This window comes from Dermacentor silvarum, chromosome 6 (assembly GCF_013339745.2).
Source record: "Dermacentor silvarum isolate Dsil-2018 chromosome 6, BIME_Dsil_1.4, whole genome shotgun sequence".
NCBI classification, from domain to species: Eukaryota; Metazoa; Arthropoda; class Arachnida; order Ixodida; family Ixodidae; genus Dermacentor; species Dermacentor silvarum.
This window is the reverse complement of record NC_051159.1, coordinates 56,410,456-56,423,445: the sequence shown is the minus strand read 5'-3', so window position 1 is coordinate 56,423,445 and position 12,990 is coordinate 56,410,456. Positions and strand designations below refer to the sequence as shown.

Sequence of the window (12,990 nt, the reverse complement as noted above, 5' to 3'; positions counted from 1 at the left end):
AGAATCTGACAAAAGCTATTTGATTCTAGCATGTTTGTGCAAAGGCGCAACAACGTCATTGCACTAACGCCGTTCTTTCATGGCATCGGAGTTTGCCTTTCATATCTATAGTGTTGTTTTTTTCTACTACTACGCTTTGAAGCTGCCGTACCTTCTCTCCCCAATCTCCCGAAAAAACAAAAAGAAATGATGTGAAAAAGAAAAACAAATAAACAGTGGTTAAACCGAAAGAACAGTCCTTTTGAAGGGAGAGGGCAGAGGTTTTTATTAAGACAGGAGCACTCACAATGAAAGCAACTGAATTTCAGCCGTGGTAGCCATGACCATAGCCTCCGTATCCTCCATGTCCGTAACCGCCGTGGCCGTATCCATGGCCGTAGATTATCTTTTTGAATCCGTATCCGTGACCATAGCCTCCGTGCCCGTGGCCGTAGCCGCCGTATCCGTGACCGTAGCCTCCGTAACCGCCGTAGCCTCCGTAGCCACGGCCGTAACCACCGTAACCTCCGTGTCCGTATCCACCATATCCTCCGTAGCCACCATAACCACCGTAGCCGCCATATCCACCGTAGCCACCATAGCCACCGTAGTGTCCGAGGCCATAGCCGTAGCCAGCATAGGAGACGGCAACTGCCATGCACAGAACAGCGAGTGCGAGCTGCGGGAAAGAATATCACGTTACGCGAAGGCAAGTATATCTTCGAGCAGCTTCTCCCAAAACCACCTTAAAGGGGCCCTGAACCACTTTTTATCGAAGTCGAGATGTTTTTTTTTTCTTAATGGGTTCAGCAGAAGCAGACTTATTCGCAATCAAACATACCATTCGCGGTGCTCAATAATTTGCACCGCGAAGGCTACCGCGGAGTGGGGTGTGCCCACAACGCTTCGCCTACTGAACGTCACCATGGCACGCTGTTCGAATTTCATTTTGGGTGTTCACGTGGACGCCAGTCTTTGCCATCCTGGCGTCTACGACGCGCCAGACGCGGTTGTCCTCAGCGGGCCTTAAGTGCCTTCAACAAGTGGACTCGTCGCGGCATTCCTCGTCAGCTGCGGTACCTACCCTACATAGCAGACCGGGGATATATGCGATTGGAGCGCTTGCTTGAGCACGACTGGCTAGAGTGCGTGCTCGTGCTCATATGCTCCTGCCTGGCTGCGTTACGGGGCCCGGATCGGCTTTGTCCTGCACGAACTTGACCGATGGATAGTAGCCACATCCAACTTGCGCATTTTGAAACGCCATCAATAGCTGATTACTAGGCGAAGTCTGCCAAGGCGTCTAATCCGGAGTGGCTATAGGAGTGAGCGCGCGCTGGCAAGCGTGCGTGTTGTCTCGCCTTAATTTCTGCGAGGTTCGAGGCTAGCTCATTGTTAAAAGCTAGTCTAAATTAGCGAGACACGACGTCTACGACACCCGGAGTTTCATTCTGACAAATATGCGGCCGCGGCCGAGCATGAGCAGACGATAGTCAGCTTCTTCCGGAAGTACGTAAATGTTACCGAAATTCGAAAGCAGATTTTCACTTACTTCAGTCTGTTTATTGAACCGCGTCACTAAATATACACAGTCTATGTAGGAAGAAGCGCACTGATCCAAACAACCCTTCTTGATTGATGTCAGTTACTGGCGAATTGCATCCGCGTATGGAAATATGCTGTATTACCAAATAAAATTTCCCGAAAGGAATGAGGAGCAGGCACCTGTTAAAAAGAGAGCGTCTAATAGAAAGGCAACTTTTCGCTCCGCTTGCCAGATCCACGCGCCGCACACGACTGCAAAATTTGGCTGAGATGTTCACAACAGCCTATTCTATCCGCGGACTGTGTTTTTTCACGAAGCCCCAGGGGTGGTTCGGGGTCCCTTTAATACGCGGCACTAGTACTCTTTTATTCGGCTTTGAAAAACATTTACCAATGTTTCATTGAACCGTAAGCCTTGACAGCTTCGTTTCTGACATGCTATACCGTACTGTTCTGGTACTGTTCTTGGCTTTACCGGATAGTACTTTGTGCATCTGCACTCTAAACCCACATCTAAAACTTCAATTCCGTGCAACTGAACTTACTTTATTAAGGTGCGGGGAAGCAGCGGTCACTTGCGGAGACAAAGTCAACTCAGAAAATTAAGCCTATGACATTAACAATCTTCACCACGCCGTTCTGGTACAGTTGCGAACGCGAGCGCCAGCGACTTGTTCTTATGAAAACCACTGTGAGTGGTACAACATCAAGGTGTAGAGGCATACACTGGACAATAGAACCCAAAGATAGTATATGGCGCTATGATCAGTCTTTCTCCGAAATCATGGGAAGTGGATAGACTTATCTAATATATGGCGCGATTTCACCGAATGAGCACACTACACCTTCTTTTATTGTTCTTCGTGTTACTATTGTTTTGCATAACAATCGCACAAATGTTTTTTCTGGGAGCACAGAAGAGCTTTTAGATTGCAAGGTATTTATTTCGCTACACAATATCCAGCGCGTCACTGAATCAAGAAGCTTTCCAGTAAACGTGTCGGTAAGTCTTGATAAAACGTAGCAGTAAAGAGTGACCATGCGCAAAGAACCCATTTTTGTCACAGAACAAGCTTACGAAGAAGAATTATCTTGTAAATGCTATTGTAAGAAGCCTCAGCGTCATTGCAAGCCAACAGGGCAATGTATAGGCTAATCCCACGCCGTATTAAATGATGTACTGGCGGCTCAAATAGACGCTAACGAGACCTTAGCCTAGAGTACTGTTAGAATAAAGCATGTTCAGTAAACGGCGCAAAATTGCTTTGAAGAGTGCCGCGCAGTGGCGTATTCATTTGTGCTAAGCACGTTCAATGGTATGGGGAGGGGGCGTTTCAATCGCGGGATGTAATGAAGCGAAAATTGAATGCTGCTTACCACGACTTTCATGGTGGGCGATGTACGGCGACTGTCCTCGTACACAGATTGCAAGGAGCGGACACTGCAGGTGGCCCGGATCCGTGGGGGTTCGCTTTTATACCTAAGCTTCGCCTCTGACGTTCACGTGGCGCTCATGGGCCGGGCCAATATCCGGAACCGTTTTTCGCCTCTCTTGCAACCCACAAGAGCACCGGTAAGGAGCCGACCGGTCGTGTTCCAATGGCTGGGCTCATTGTCAAGAATTGACGGTAACCTTGCCTCGAAGTACATTATTTCTTTTTGTCCTTCCACCATCTACCACGTGGCCCGCCCCTTAAAAGCTCGCCCAAACATTTCACTCTACTCGCTGCTCCCGGGTGTCAGTGTTTTAAGCGACCCAGTCGTTCAAGGTGGCCCCGTAAATATAGGCCATTGTTGCTGCCTTTGCTTGGCATCCTGAGGAATGTGGTGGTGATCGATACGGCGTTTCTCCCCAGCTCAGCATTGATGGCTATTCGTGCTGTCTCCATTGGCAGCGATCTAAGACAGTTTTGATGAACAATAGTACCCTTTGTTTCCGGTTACTCACCTTAAGTGCAGAGAAGTAATGCTTACTTTGAGGCGGCTGCGCTCGCGTGCAAGATACGGTAGGCGCAATTTTCCGAAGGGCAGCTACGTTTTAGCAACTCCCCGTATTGTTGATAATGTGGTAATCAGTGATAGTGATACTAAAGACGAGAACAAGGGAAGCCGAGGAAACGTATCCGCTATTATAGACGAAAGGTCCACCCATAGCACGGGAGGATAAGACGAGAGGAAGAACAAACAAAAGCAGATAAACGCTACCGTCGGCATCAAGTTTCACGGGGCGTGGATTCTGTAACGAACGTCATCTGAGGGCAATTTGGCAATGCAGCTTGTCGAACGCAAAACCACACTTCTTGACGCATATGACGCCCAGTAACCTGTTGCGCGCCGATTAGACGTTTCTTGCAGTTTCCTTGCACGTAAACTGTACAATTCACATTAGCAAAAATAATTAGCTGAAATATGAAAAATAAAATTTGATAGCCACTTTAGCATACGCTAAAGAGTATGAAGGCGATAGCCAGCGCGCTCACGAGACGTTCCTGAAATTACTTGACATTCTCATTCGAATGCATTGGTATTTCCTGTTACTTGTTTTCTCCCACGAAAGGTCGTGGGTTTGAATGCCCTAATTACTGAGCCCTAATTAACTTCGACTTAATTAACACAAAATGTCGTAGGTGCGACTCCCGCTAAAGGTCGAGTGTTCGAGTGCCTTGATAACTCTATATTAATCAACTTTGCCTTATTTACCCCTATAGTAATGGGTTTCACTGCCATAAAAGGTCATCGAATCGGGGGTGTTAAATAAATATATCTTAATTACCTGAGCCTTATTAACACAAAATTTGTGGGCTCGACTCCCACCGAAGGTCATGAGCTCGAGCATCATAAGTAACTGTATCTTAATTCACTGTGCCTTAATTAACATCGCCTGAAATTACACCAGAGGCCGTGGGCTCGAGTGCCTTAGTTAACTATATCTTAATTAAGGCAGATAATTAAGGCAATCGAACCCATGACCTTTGTTGGCGCCACTATGGTGCCACCAACACATGATGGTACCATGTGGCATTGTAAAATGAACGGTCGTTGGTTCGAGTGCCTTTATTAACTATATCTTAATTAACTGTGCCTTAAATGATTTCGCCTGAAGTAATACCGAAGGTCGTGGGTTCGAGTACCTTAATTAGCTCTATCCTAAGTAAGGTAGAGTTAAGGCAATCGAATCCACGGCCTTAATGGTGGCACCATGTGGTGGGGTAACACCAAAGGTCGTGCTTTGGAGTGCCTTTATTAAATATATCTTAATTAAGTGTGCCTTAATTAACGTTGCCTTAATTAACAACAAAAGTTGTGGGTAAGACTCCACTCCAAGACGAAGGCATATCCCTACGATATCTAGTTGCCCCTGTCTTGCGCTCTCTGATTCTGACTTGCGGCTGCAAATTTTCTAATTTCATCACTCCACCTAGTTTTCTGCCGTTTTAGACTGCGCATCCCTTCCCTTCGTACCCATTTTGGAACTCTAATGGTCCACCGGTTATCTACCATGCGCATTACGTGGCCTGCCCAGCTCGATTTTTCACCTAATGTCAACTGGAATATAGGCTATCGCAGTTTGCTCTCGGATCCACAACGTACTCTTAGTGTCTCTTAACGTTACGCCCAACATTTCAGAGCGAAAGCTCTACTACGCCATTTCTCGCAAGGTCATTCATCGCGTCGCAATGAACTTGAGCCGCCGGAGCACAGTGTGACGTCACCCCACGCGATTCGCTGCGGAGAGGCGTCGCAGCTATGCTGGCTCGGAGCCTCGCCTGTGCGGTACCACGTGACTACGCGAGGTTTTAACGGCTGCTTCGCCGGCGCTTGGTCGCTCAGTCTCGCCCTTTGTGCTTAAACGCGCTTTTCATTTATTCCCGATCGGAGTAGGCAAACGCGTAGTCATGCGGGAATTTTCAGTTTGCTTGGTCTCTATAATACGAAAAATTTGGAAGCGTAATATATACGAATGTAAACGCCCTTGTATGCGACGTTTCCAAAGCTCTAAAATTTACTCATGGGATCTTTTACTCTAAATTCACGATATGTGGGAATTATCAAATAATCATTAATAATTACGCGAATAAAGAATATGAAAAAATCTTAGTTCCTTCATATAGTGGCTGACGACATTCGTTTAGTCGCGTCCTCTTTCAACGCACCCAAACATTTTAAACCCAAGCTAGATTTAGCTGCAACGCCTTGCATATTCAACGCCTTGTATGTATGGTTCGAGCAGTAACGTCTTTTTCTGTACCTCAGTCTGTCAAAGACGTCCGGTGTGTTGTAAGGCTCTGTTCTTATTTCAGGCGGTTCGTAAAAGATTTCGCAGCAATCGCTCGACCGCTCACTGAACTTCTGAAGAAAGACGTGCCTTTTACGTGGGGTTAACCTCAGGCAGCCGCGTTTTCCCGCCTTATCATGATTCTCATCAATCCACCTGTCTTGGCCCACTTTGACCCGTCCGCACCTTCAGAGGTCCGAACCGATGCCAGTGGTTTGGGATCGGAGCCGTCTTAGCGCAACGCCAACATGGACACGACCATGTTATAGCCTACGCTAGCCGGCTCCTGACAACTGCAGAGCGCAACTATTCGATTACCGGGCGCTAATGTCTTGCTCTCATCTGGGTTGTTTCTAAATTCAGCACGTATTTATATGGCAAGCCCTTCCCAGTAATCATAGACCACCATGCGCTCAGTTGGCTTTCGTCACTCAAGGATCCTACTGGCCAGCTCGGTCGTTGGGCCCTCCGACTACAAGAATAACTCTTCAGAGTGATTTACAAGTCGAGAGGCCAACACTAGGACGCAGACTGCCTCTCTCGCTACCCAGTCGAAGACCTGACCGCTACGTCTGATACTGATACAGACGCCTGCGTTCTCTGTTTTCCAACTGCCCCATGTCGCACACGAGCAGCGCCGTAACCCGTCGTTGCGTATCATCACCGCCTGGAATCGTCACTTGCCGACAGTTGCCTTCGCTTATTCATACTTCAAGATGGCGTTCTCTACCGCCACAACGTTCACGCAGACGGCCCAGCATTACTCCTTATGATCCCTAAACACCTTCGCTCGGCTGTTCTCCATGAACTTCACGACCTCCCCACCGCCGGTCACCTCGGTGTGTCACGTACCTACGACCGGATCCGCCGACGCTTCTTTTGGCCAGGGCTTGCTCGCTCCATTCGAAGATACGTAGCAGCGTGTGAGAAATGACAGCGACGCAAGACACCATCGACGTTCCCTGCCGGCTACCTTAATCACTCGACATTCCCGCGGAGCCATTCTTTCGGGTTGGTTTGGACTTACTTGGCCATTTTCCTCTATCTACCTCTGGGAACAGGTGGATCGCTGTGGCTACGGATTACGCCACGCGCTACACCATCACCCGAGCGCTTCCTACAAGCTGCGCCACAGATGTCGCCGACTTTCCTTTACGTGACGTGATTTTATTACATGGAGCTCCACGACAACTTCTCACCGACCGTGGCCAGACATTCATATCACAAGTTATCGCAGACATCCTGGCAGTCCTCTGCAACGAGGAACAAGCTATCCACGTCATACCATCCGCAAACAAATGGCCTCACGGAGCGTCTCAATCGCACTCTCACAGACGTGCTTACGAAGTATGTTTCTTCAAACCACACTGACTGGTACCTCGCGCTACCGTTTGTCACGTTTGCTTATAATTCCTCGCGCTACGACACAGCCGGTTATTCCCTATTTTTATTTCTGTTCAGCCGAGAACCAGCAGTGCCCCTCGACACAACTCTCCCTGTATACGCGGCACCGACCAGTGAATATGCACTTGACGCCATCGCTCGCGCTGCCCACGCAAGAGAAATTGCCCGTGACCGCCTTCTGAACTCCGAAGAGAGTCAAGGGCGTTTGTACGGCGGGCGACACGAGACGTGCACCTCCCACCTGGTTCTTTCGTGCTTCTGTGGTCTCCGTCGCGTCAGATCGGCCTGTCAGAAAAACTGCTGTCTCGCTACAAAGGCCCATACCGAGTGCTTTGTGCCGTGACTCCCGTCACCTACGAAATCACCCCTGACGCCCCATCTGCTTCCCGGTCCAGTGATATCGTGCACTTTTACACGACTGAAGAAGTATCACGCTCCCCGTGATGACATTTCTACGCTCCAAGAGGTCACGTCTGCCACCGGGAGATTATGCTACACGCGTTTTGTATTTGGTGGTTTGAACGAGGTGCGCGGACGCCATCACTCGAGCAAAGAGGAGGAAGAACAAACTGGGTTCGCGCTGTGAATCCAACCGGGCAGAGCTGCAACCGCTGCTGTAAATATAATCTGTACATAGTCTCTCGTTTAATTGACCCGTCCTTCGCGTAACACTATGAATGGTCCAGTCAATAACTCTTTTCTGAGTCTGAGGCTGCGGGAACTAACCCCACACGTAACGTGACACCCTTTAGAACTTTCAAGCGATTCCTAAAGCGACATGAAAGAGTAACAGTGTTTACAGCCTAATTCATAACTTACGCTTGCACAATAGCAAAACAGTCATTCTTACGTGGATCAAAACTTCAGTCTGGGCTATTTGCTTCACTTCGTAGATAAGCATACGTCAACGTCATGGAACAAAGACGAGAACAGGATAAACTGTAGGCATTTATGAAACACACACACACACGTGGGATTCATAGGGTCTTATTGATGTTTCTACTAGAAATCTTCCCTTGAAAAGAGGCCTGACAATAATTACGCGAATGAAGAAATCGAAGTTACTTCAGCTCGCTGTGGCGCTATGTATATCGGTAAATAAAGGCTAGATTGGTTTCGAAAAGAACCAAAGACTGTCTAGAAAGTTTGGAGAAGTTATCGGGCTGCACAACTGTCCAGACATGATGAAGTGCTTTGACGTCACGATGATCTGCCGGTGGTGATCTTTGAGCTGAAAGTTCCAAGAAGCATAGTCTGGTCTTCACCCACCATGGTGGCATAGCAGCAATGATGTTGGGCTGCTAGGTCGCGCGATCAAATCCCGGCCGCAGCAGGCCACTTTTCGATGGGGGCGAAATGCAAGAACACCAGTTTCCCGTGCATTGGGAACACTTTCAATATCCTCTGGGGGTCAAGGTTAAGCCGCAGTAACCCACTACGGCGTGCCTCATAATCAAATCGTAGTTTTGGCGCGTAAAACACCAGAATTCATTCAGACTGGCTTGCACATTTAGCACTACCAATGAGCACTTTTTCGTCAAATTAAATAGTTTTTTCAAGTGTACGATATCAATTTAAATTGGTTTACTGTTGCGTTTTACTATCGCTTTAACAGGTAATGTTTCGATACGAAAACTAGACTGCAGATGATTTTGCCTCATTAATGGAATCCTGTCAGTACCATTTATTGAAAGATTTGTTAGTTGCCACTGTCGGAGGCGCCAACACAGTTTTTCTTACTATAGTAATCGTGAGCATTGTGTTTTAAAGTTCAAACAATAGAAAGAGGTGCTCAAATTTTTTCAAACTCGGTGCATAACAACTTTCCTCTAAGTACCTTTAATTGTTTAACCTGCGTAGAAGAAATTAAATTATGGGCAATTTAACCTACAAACTAGCTCAATGGTATTCCAAAGAAAAGAATGTTAACACGTTCAGACAGCTTTAGGTAACAATAGCTGCGATATGTGTTCTGAAAACCAACACTGTATTCGTTTTGAAACGCTGATATTAGTCTCATTTATTTATTCCATGTCCGGTCGCTTAGTAAGGCAGTTCTCGAGTGAGCACGATGATGTTGTCTTGTAGGGCAATGCATCACCATCACCAGAAGCCAGGCCAGAGCCCACCATAGCCAAAGCCTGTTCCATAGCCAAAGCCCGTTCCATAGCCGTATCCGAAGCCATATGGGAAGCCATATCCAAATCCGTAAGGCCACCCGTATCCGAAACCTCCACCAGGAATGATGCCGGCAGAAGCAATGGCCAACAACAACGCTACAAAAGCGAGAGTCACCTGAAAAAAAAATCAAAAAACAAAACAAAGACAATCAATTACAGGAAATCGTCTTAAATCGCTTGCTGCGCTTAACGCCATGTTAGCGTTAAACATACACTTTATCAAATTTGGCTATGTACGGGGCACAACAACTTGCGTATAGTCGACAAAGCCGCCCACGCGATCCCTAATTCTAAATAAATCCTTTTGATCGTCATTTCGGAAAATGAATGTTTTTGTTTCAGAAAGCGTGCCGTTTCTTGTCAAAATTAAAATTGTCCATGCTGTCTGGTAGTTGCCGCTCATTCGTGTGAACACAAGGCGGCAAACAGCACATAAACGTAGCGCCAGACGAGGAAGGGTACGGACACAAGCGCTGAGTTTCGAACAAACTTTGGCAACTTTGAAAACAAGGAAAACCAAATGATCAACTAATGATGCACGATGTGGGTAACCTCAGGGTGCACTCTGAACTTCTCAAAAGTATAGTACTGAAGCACTCCAAAGACACTTTAATGTGTTGGGTATTTCAAGCATATGAAATCCTCATGAAAGAAAGTAATTGTGTCAGCGCACTTACAGTTTGGGTAAAAGAAATTCCGTATCTAAGCAATGCTTGCAACTTCTCGGCGATTAGATTAGAGCGGTAGCACAGTTTTCATGCGCATATTTCTTAAGAGCATGTTTCTATGATACCCAGTCTAAATCTCCTACGCTTCCTGCCATGCCTTTCAGCTTTTCTTGCTTTCATTGTCCTTGGCAGTTTTTTTTCAGGCCGGTCGTTCTGTGGCAAGTTATGTGTGAACCCCTTTGCCTAACATAAAATAGTCATGAGCTTCAATATAGCGTATTGTGCCTTAGCAGCAAGTGTGCCCTGTCCCATCTGCTTTCCCACATTTCCAAAGCGGTGTGCCTACTGCTATTATGAACTACCAACGAGCCTCAAAAGCTACCTGATGTTGCGGAATTTTCTAATAATTTGGCAGGCTAAACAACGCGACAGTTCTAGTACGCTCTCGTGTCTTACCTTTCCTCGCGTCAGTCTTTCTTTTCAGTGCTATTTTCCTACATCCTTAACGGGACCAACAAAACCAACGACACTCCCTTTTGCATCTTCACATGTATCGATGTCAGTGGTTTATATGTAACAGCAGCAGATGATCTAGAGAGTATTTTGGTAAGCTGTACCGCTACTTATTTCTTCTTGTTTAACCTGCTTACATACATGGTGGATGAGCTCAGCTAATATAAAGCTCATGAACATTGTTTAAACGGGCCCTTAAACACTTTCCTAACTAACCATAGAATAGCCTCACTTATAAGGGACCTCGTCTCACGAATCGCATGCCGCGAAAAGTTTTCCAATCCTTCACCTATAAGTGGAGTTATCGCACCGATACCCGGCTTTCTCTCTCTTTCCGTCTCTGCTAGTGCACTGCAAACTTCGCAGCGGAGAAGGCAAGAGAGCTGAGCCCCGGCCAAAAGTTGAGTGTCGTGGCGGTGAAACTGCTGGTCACGACAACCTGTCACGGCCTCGGTAGACTACGCTACGCAGCACATCTCAGAGGAAATGCTCAGCTGACACAGCTGCGCGCGGGGCAACGATGAAGTGATTTTACTCTCTTCTTGAGATGGCAAACATTTATATTCTTCATTTGTATAACACAAATTTAACATTTATTGATTACTGCTAATGCTCTCGCGATCACCAAATCAGCCAACAGCTTTAGTGGGTCACTTGCTTTCGATGACGCTGAATGACGACATTGCCGCGCTATTTGCATTTCCGTACAAGCGCAATTTCGCTGTTTTCGATTCGAAATATTGAATTCCCTTCTTCACGCAGGTGTCGTAGTATTTGGTTCACATGTTCACAGCAGCCTTTACGAGAGATCGGCAACGCTTCCTTACTATGTTGAGAAAGTGTTTCAGGGCCCCTTTAAGGCAAAGAGCGACCACATCTTTTTACCGGAGCAGTGTGGTTACCTCTCAGTTGCTCTCTGACCTTTGTCTTCCGACACTACCCGTGTTTCTTTTTCTTTCAGCATAGAGCGCAAAAAAATGACATGTCGGAAGTGTGTAGCTAAACATTCACAACAAAGTGTGCGAAACATGCCATCACAAAAATATTTCACGAAAAGCACTTCATATGTTGTTTTCAAATCAACAGCCCTATACACCAGCCGCTTACAATGATATTTTTTAATATTCTACAGAATATAATTATCAAAACATTTTTGGGGGGAAGCCGGTGTTTGTGATGGGAAGTAGGTGGGGCGAAGGAGCAGCATATGTCGTCAATTTAATAGTACCATATTTTGTCTCCTATTATTTCATTATTAAATAGCTTCTGGACATGAGTAGTCGCAAGGACTTTAGCACACTATAAAAAGCGCGAGTGGTGTGCCTCATTTACGGGATCAATGGTCTGCGTATTCAAGACTAAATTTCCACGCTTAATGTTTCAAGAGCTGTACGCTGTCTGGCGACGCGTGTCATTTGCATGCGTGGTACAAAAATGTCGTTATCAATGAGCCAGAGCTGTTGTCGAAGTAGTCCGTCATGAGAAATCAATTTTATTACAGCAGCCAAGTCATCATATGCGTGGCTTTACGTTAGTATTACTCAGAAGTACATCATCAATCATTAAACGAAGTTGATGCCTATTCCTTGGGTGCAACAGAAGGCGGGATTTTTTATGCAGTATACGACCAAATTGAAGGTATTTGCAGTGGTAACACACAAAATGTGCCTTTTACAATACCGCTACTCTTACAGACGAGTACAAATGAGTTATTAAACCCGTGGCGAGGCACATAACTATGCTCCGACATTCAGTTATTATACTATTGTTTGAATAGTGGAAGCCACAATTATATACTCATCCAGCCAGGTAATGACACCAATCATTACATATGGCTTAAGGAACAGTGTTTCTTTGTTAATTGGTCACTGAACAAAGAATAAACATAAATTTCTACTCTCAGCGTTCAGTTTAGCTTTTAGCCTCCATGCCCAACTCGGCTGAGAAGAAATTGTAAAATGCAACTAAATGGTACAAATTCAAGTCGTATTAATTTTGTTCAAGCAGTATTCTTGTCAACAACCCCAAGACCACTTGTGTCTTCGACAACGACAGCAACTGCTAAAGAATGCTGAACAGAATGCTTACCTGCAACTTCATCCTGCGCTATCCAACTGTTTGGGGTCGGTGGCAACGTCTGGAGACCACCGTGACCGTCACACGTTATTTATATGATTCCACGGCCTCCTGCACTCTGCCATCTTCCAACGTTTTACCAATACTCCTATCGGTAAATAAACAAATAAACCACTACACAGCAAAACAGAGCTATTCATGGCCGAAAGAGTCAAGATTTGCATACACGTGCGTGCTAGTGGTTCCAGCGACCATTGAGACAACGTTGGAAAAAAAAAACAGAGACATTTTCTCTTTGATGTAATCGCACCTGGAGGAATTGTGTCACGAAAAATCAGTGGCACGATTT

General features: G+C 46.2%; 1 protein-coding gene across 1 annotated transcript in view; it reads right to left on the bottom strand.

Annotated features, from left to right (window-relative positions):
- Positions 1-228: 228 nt before the first annotated feature.
- The window catches only part of LOC119455036 (uncharacterized), a 129,795-nt gene continuing 117,033 nt past the window's right edge, over positions 229-12,990 (bottom strand). The window contains exon 3 of the mRNA XM_037716556.2: positions 229-544. Coding sequence (XP_037572484.2) covers positions 305-544 — 240 coding nt within the window. The 3' untranslated portion in view covers positions 229-304. The remainder of the gene's footprint in view (positions 545-12,990) is intronic.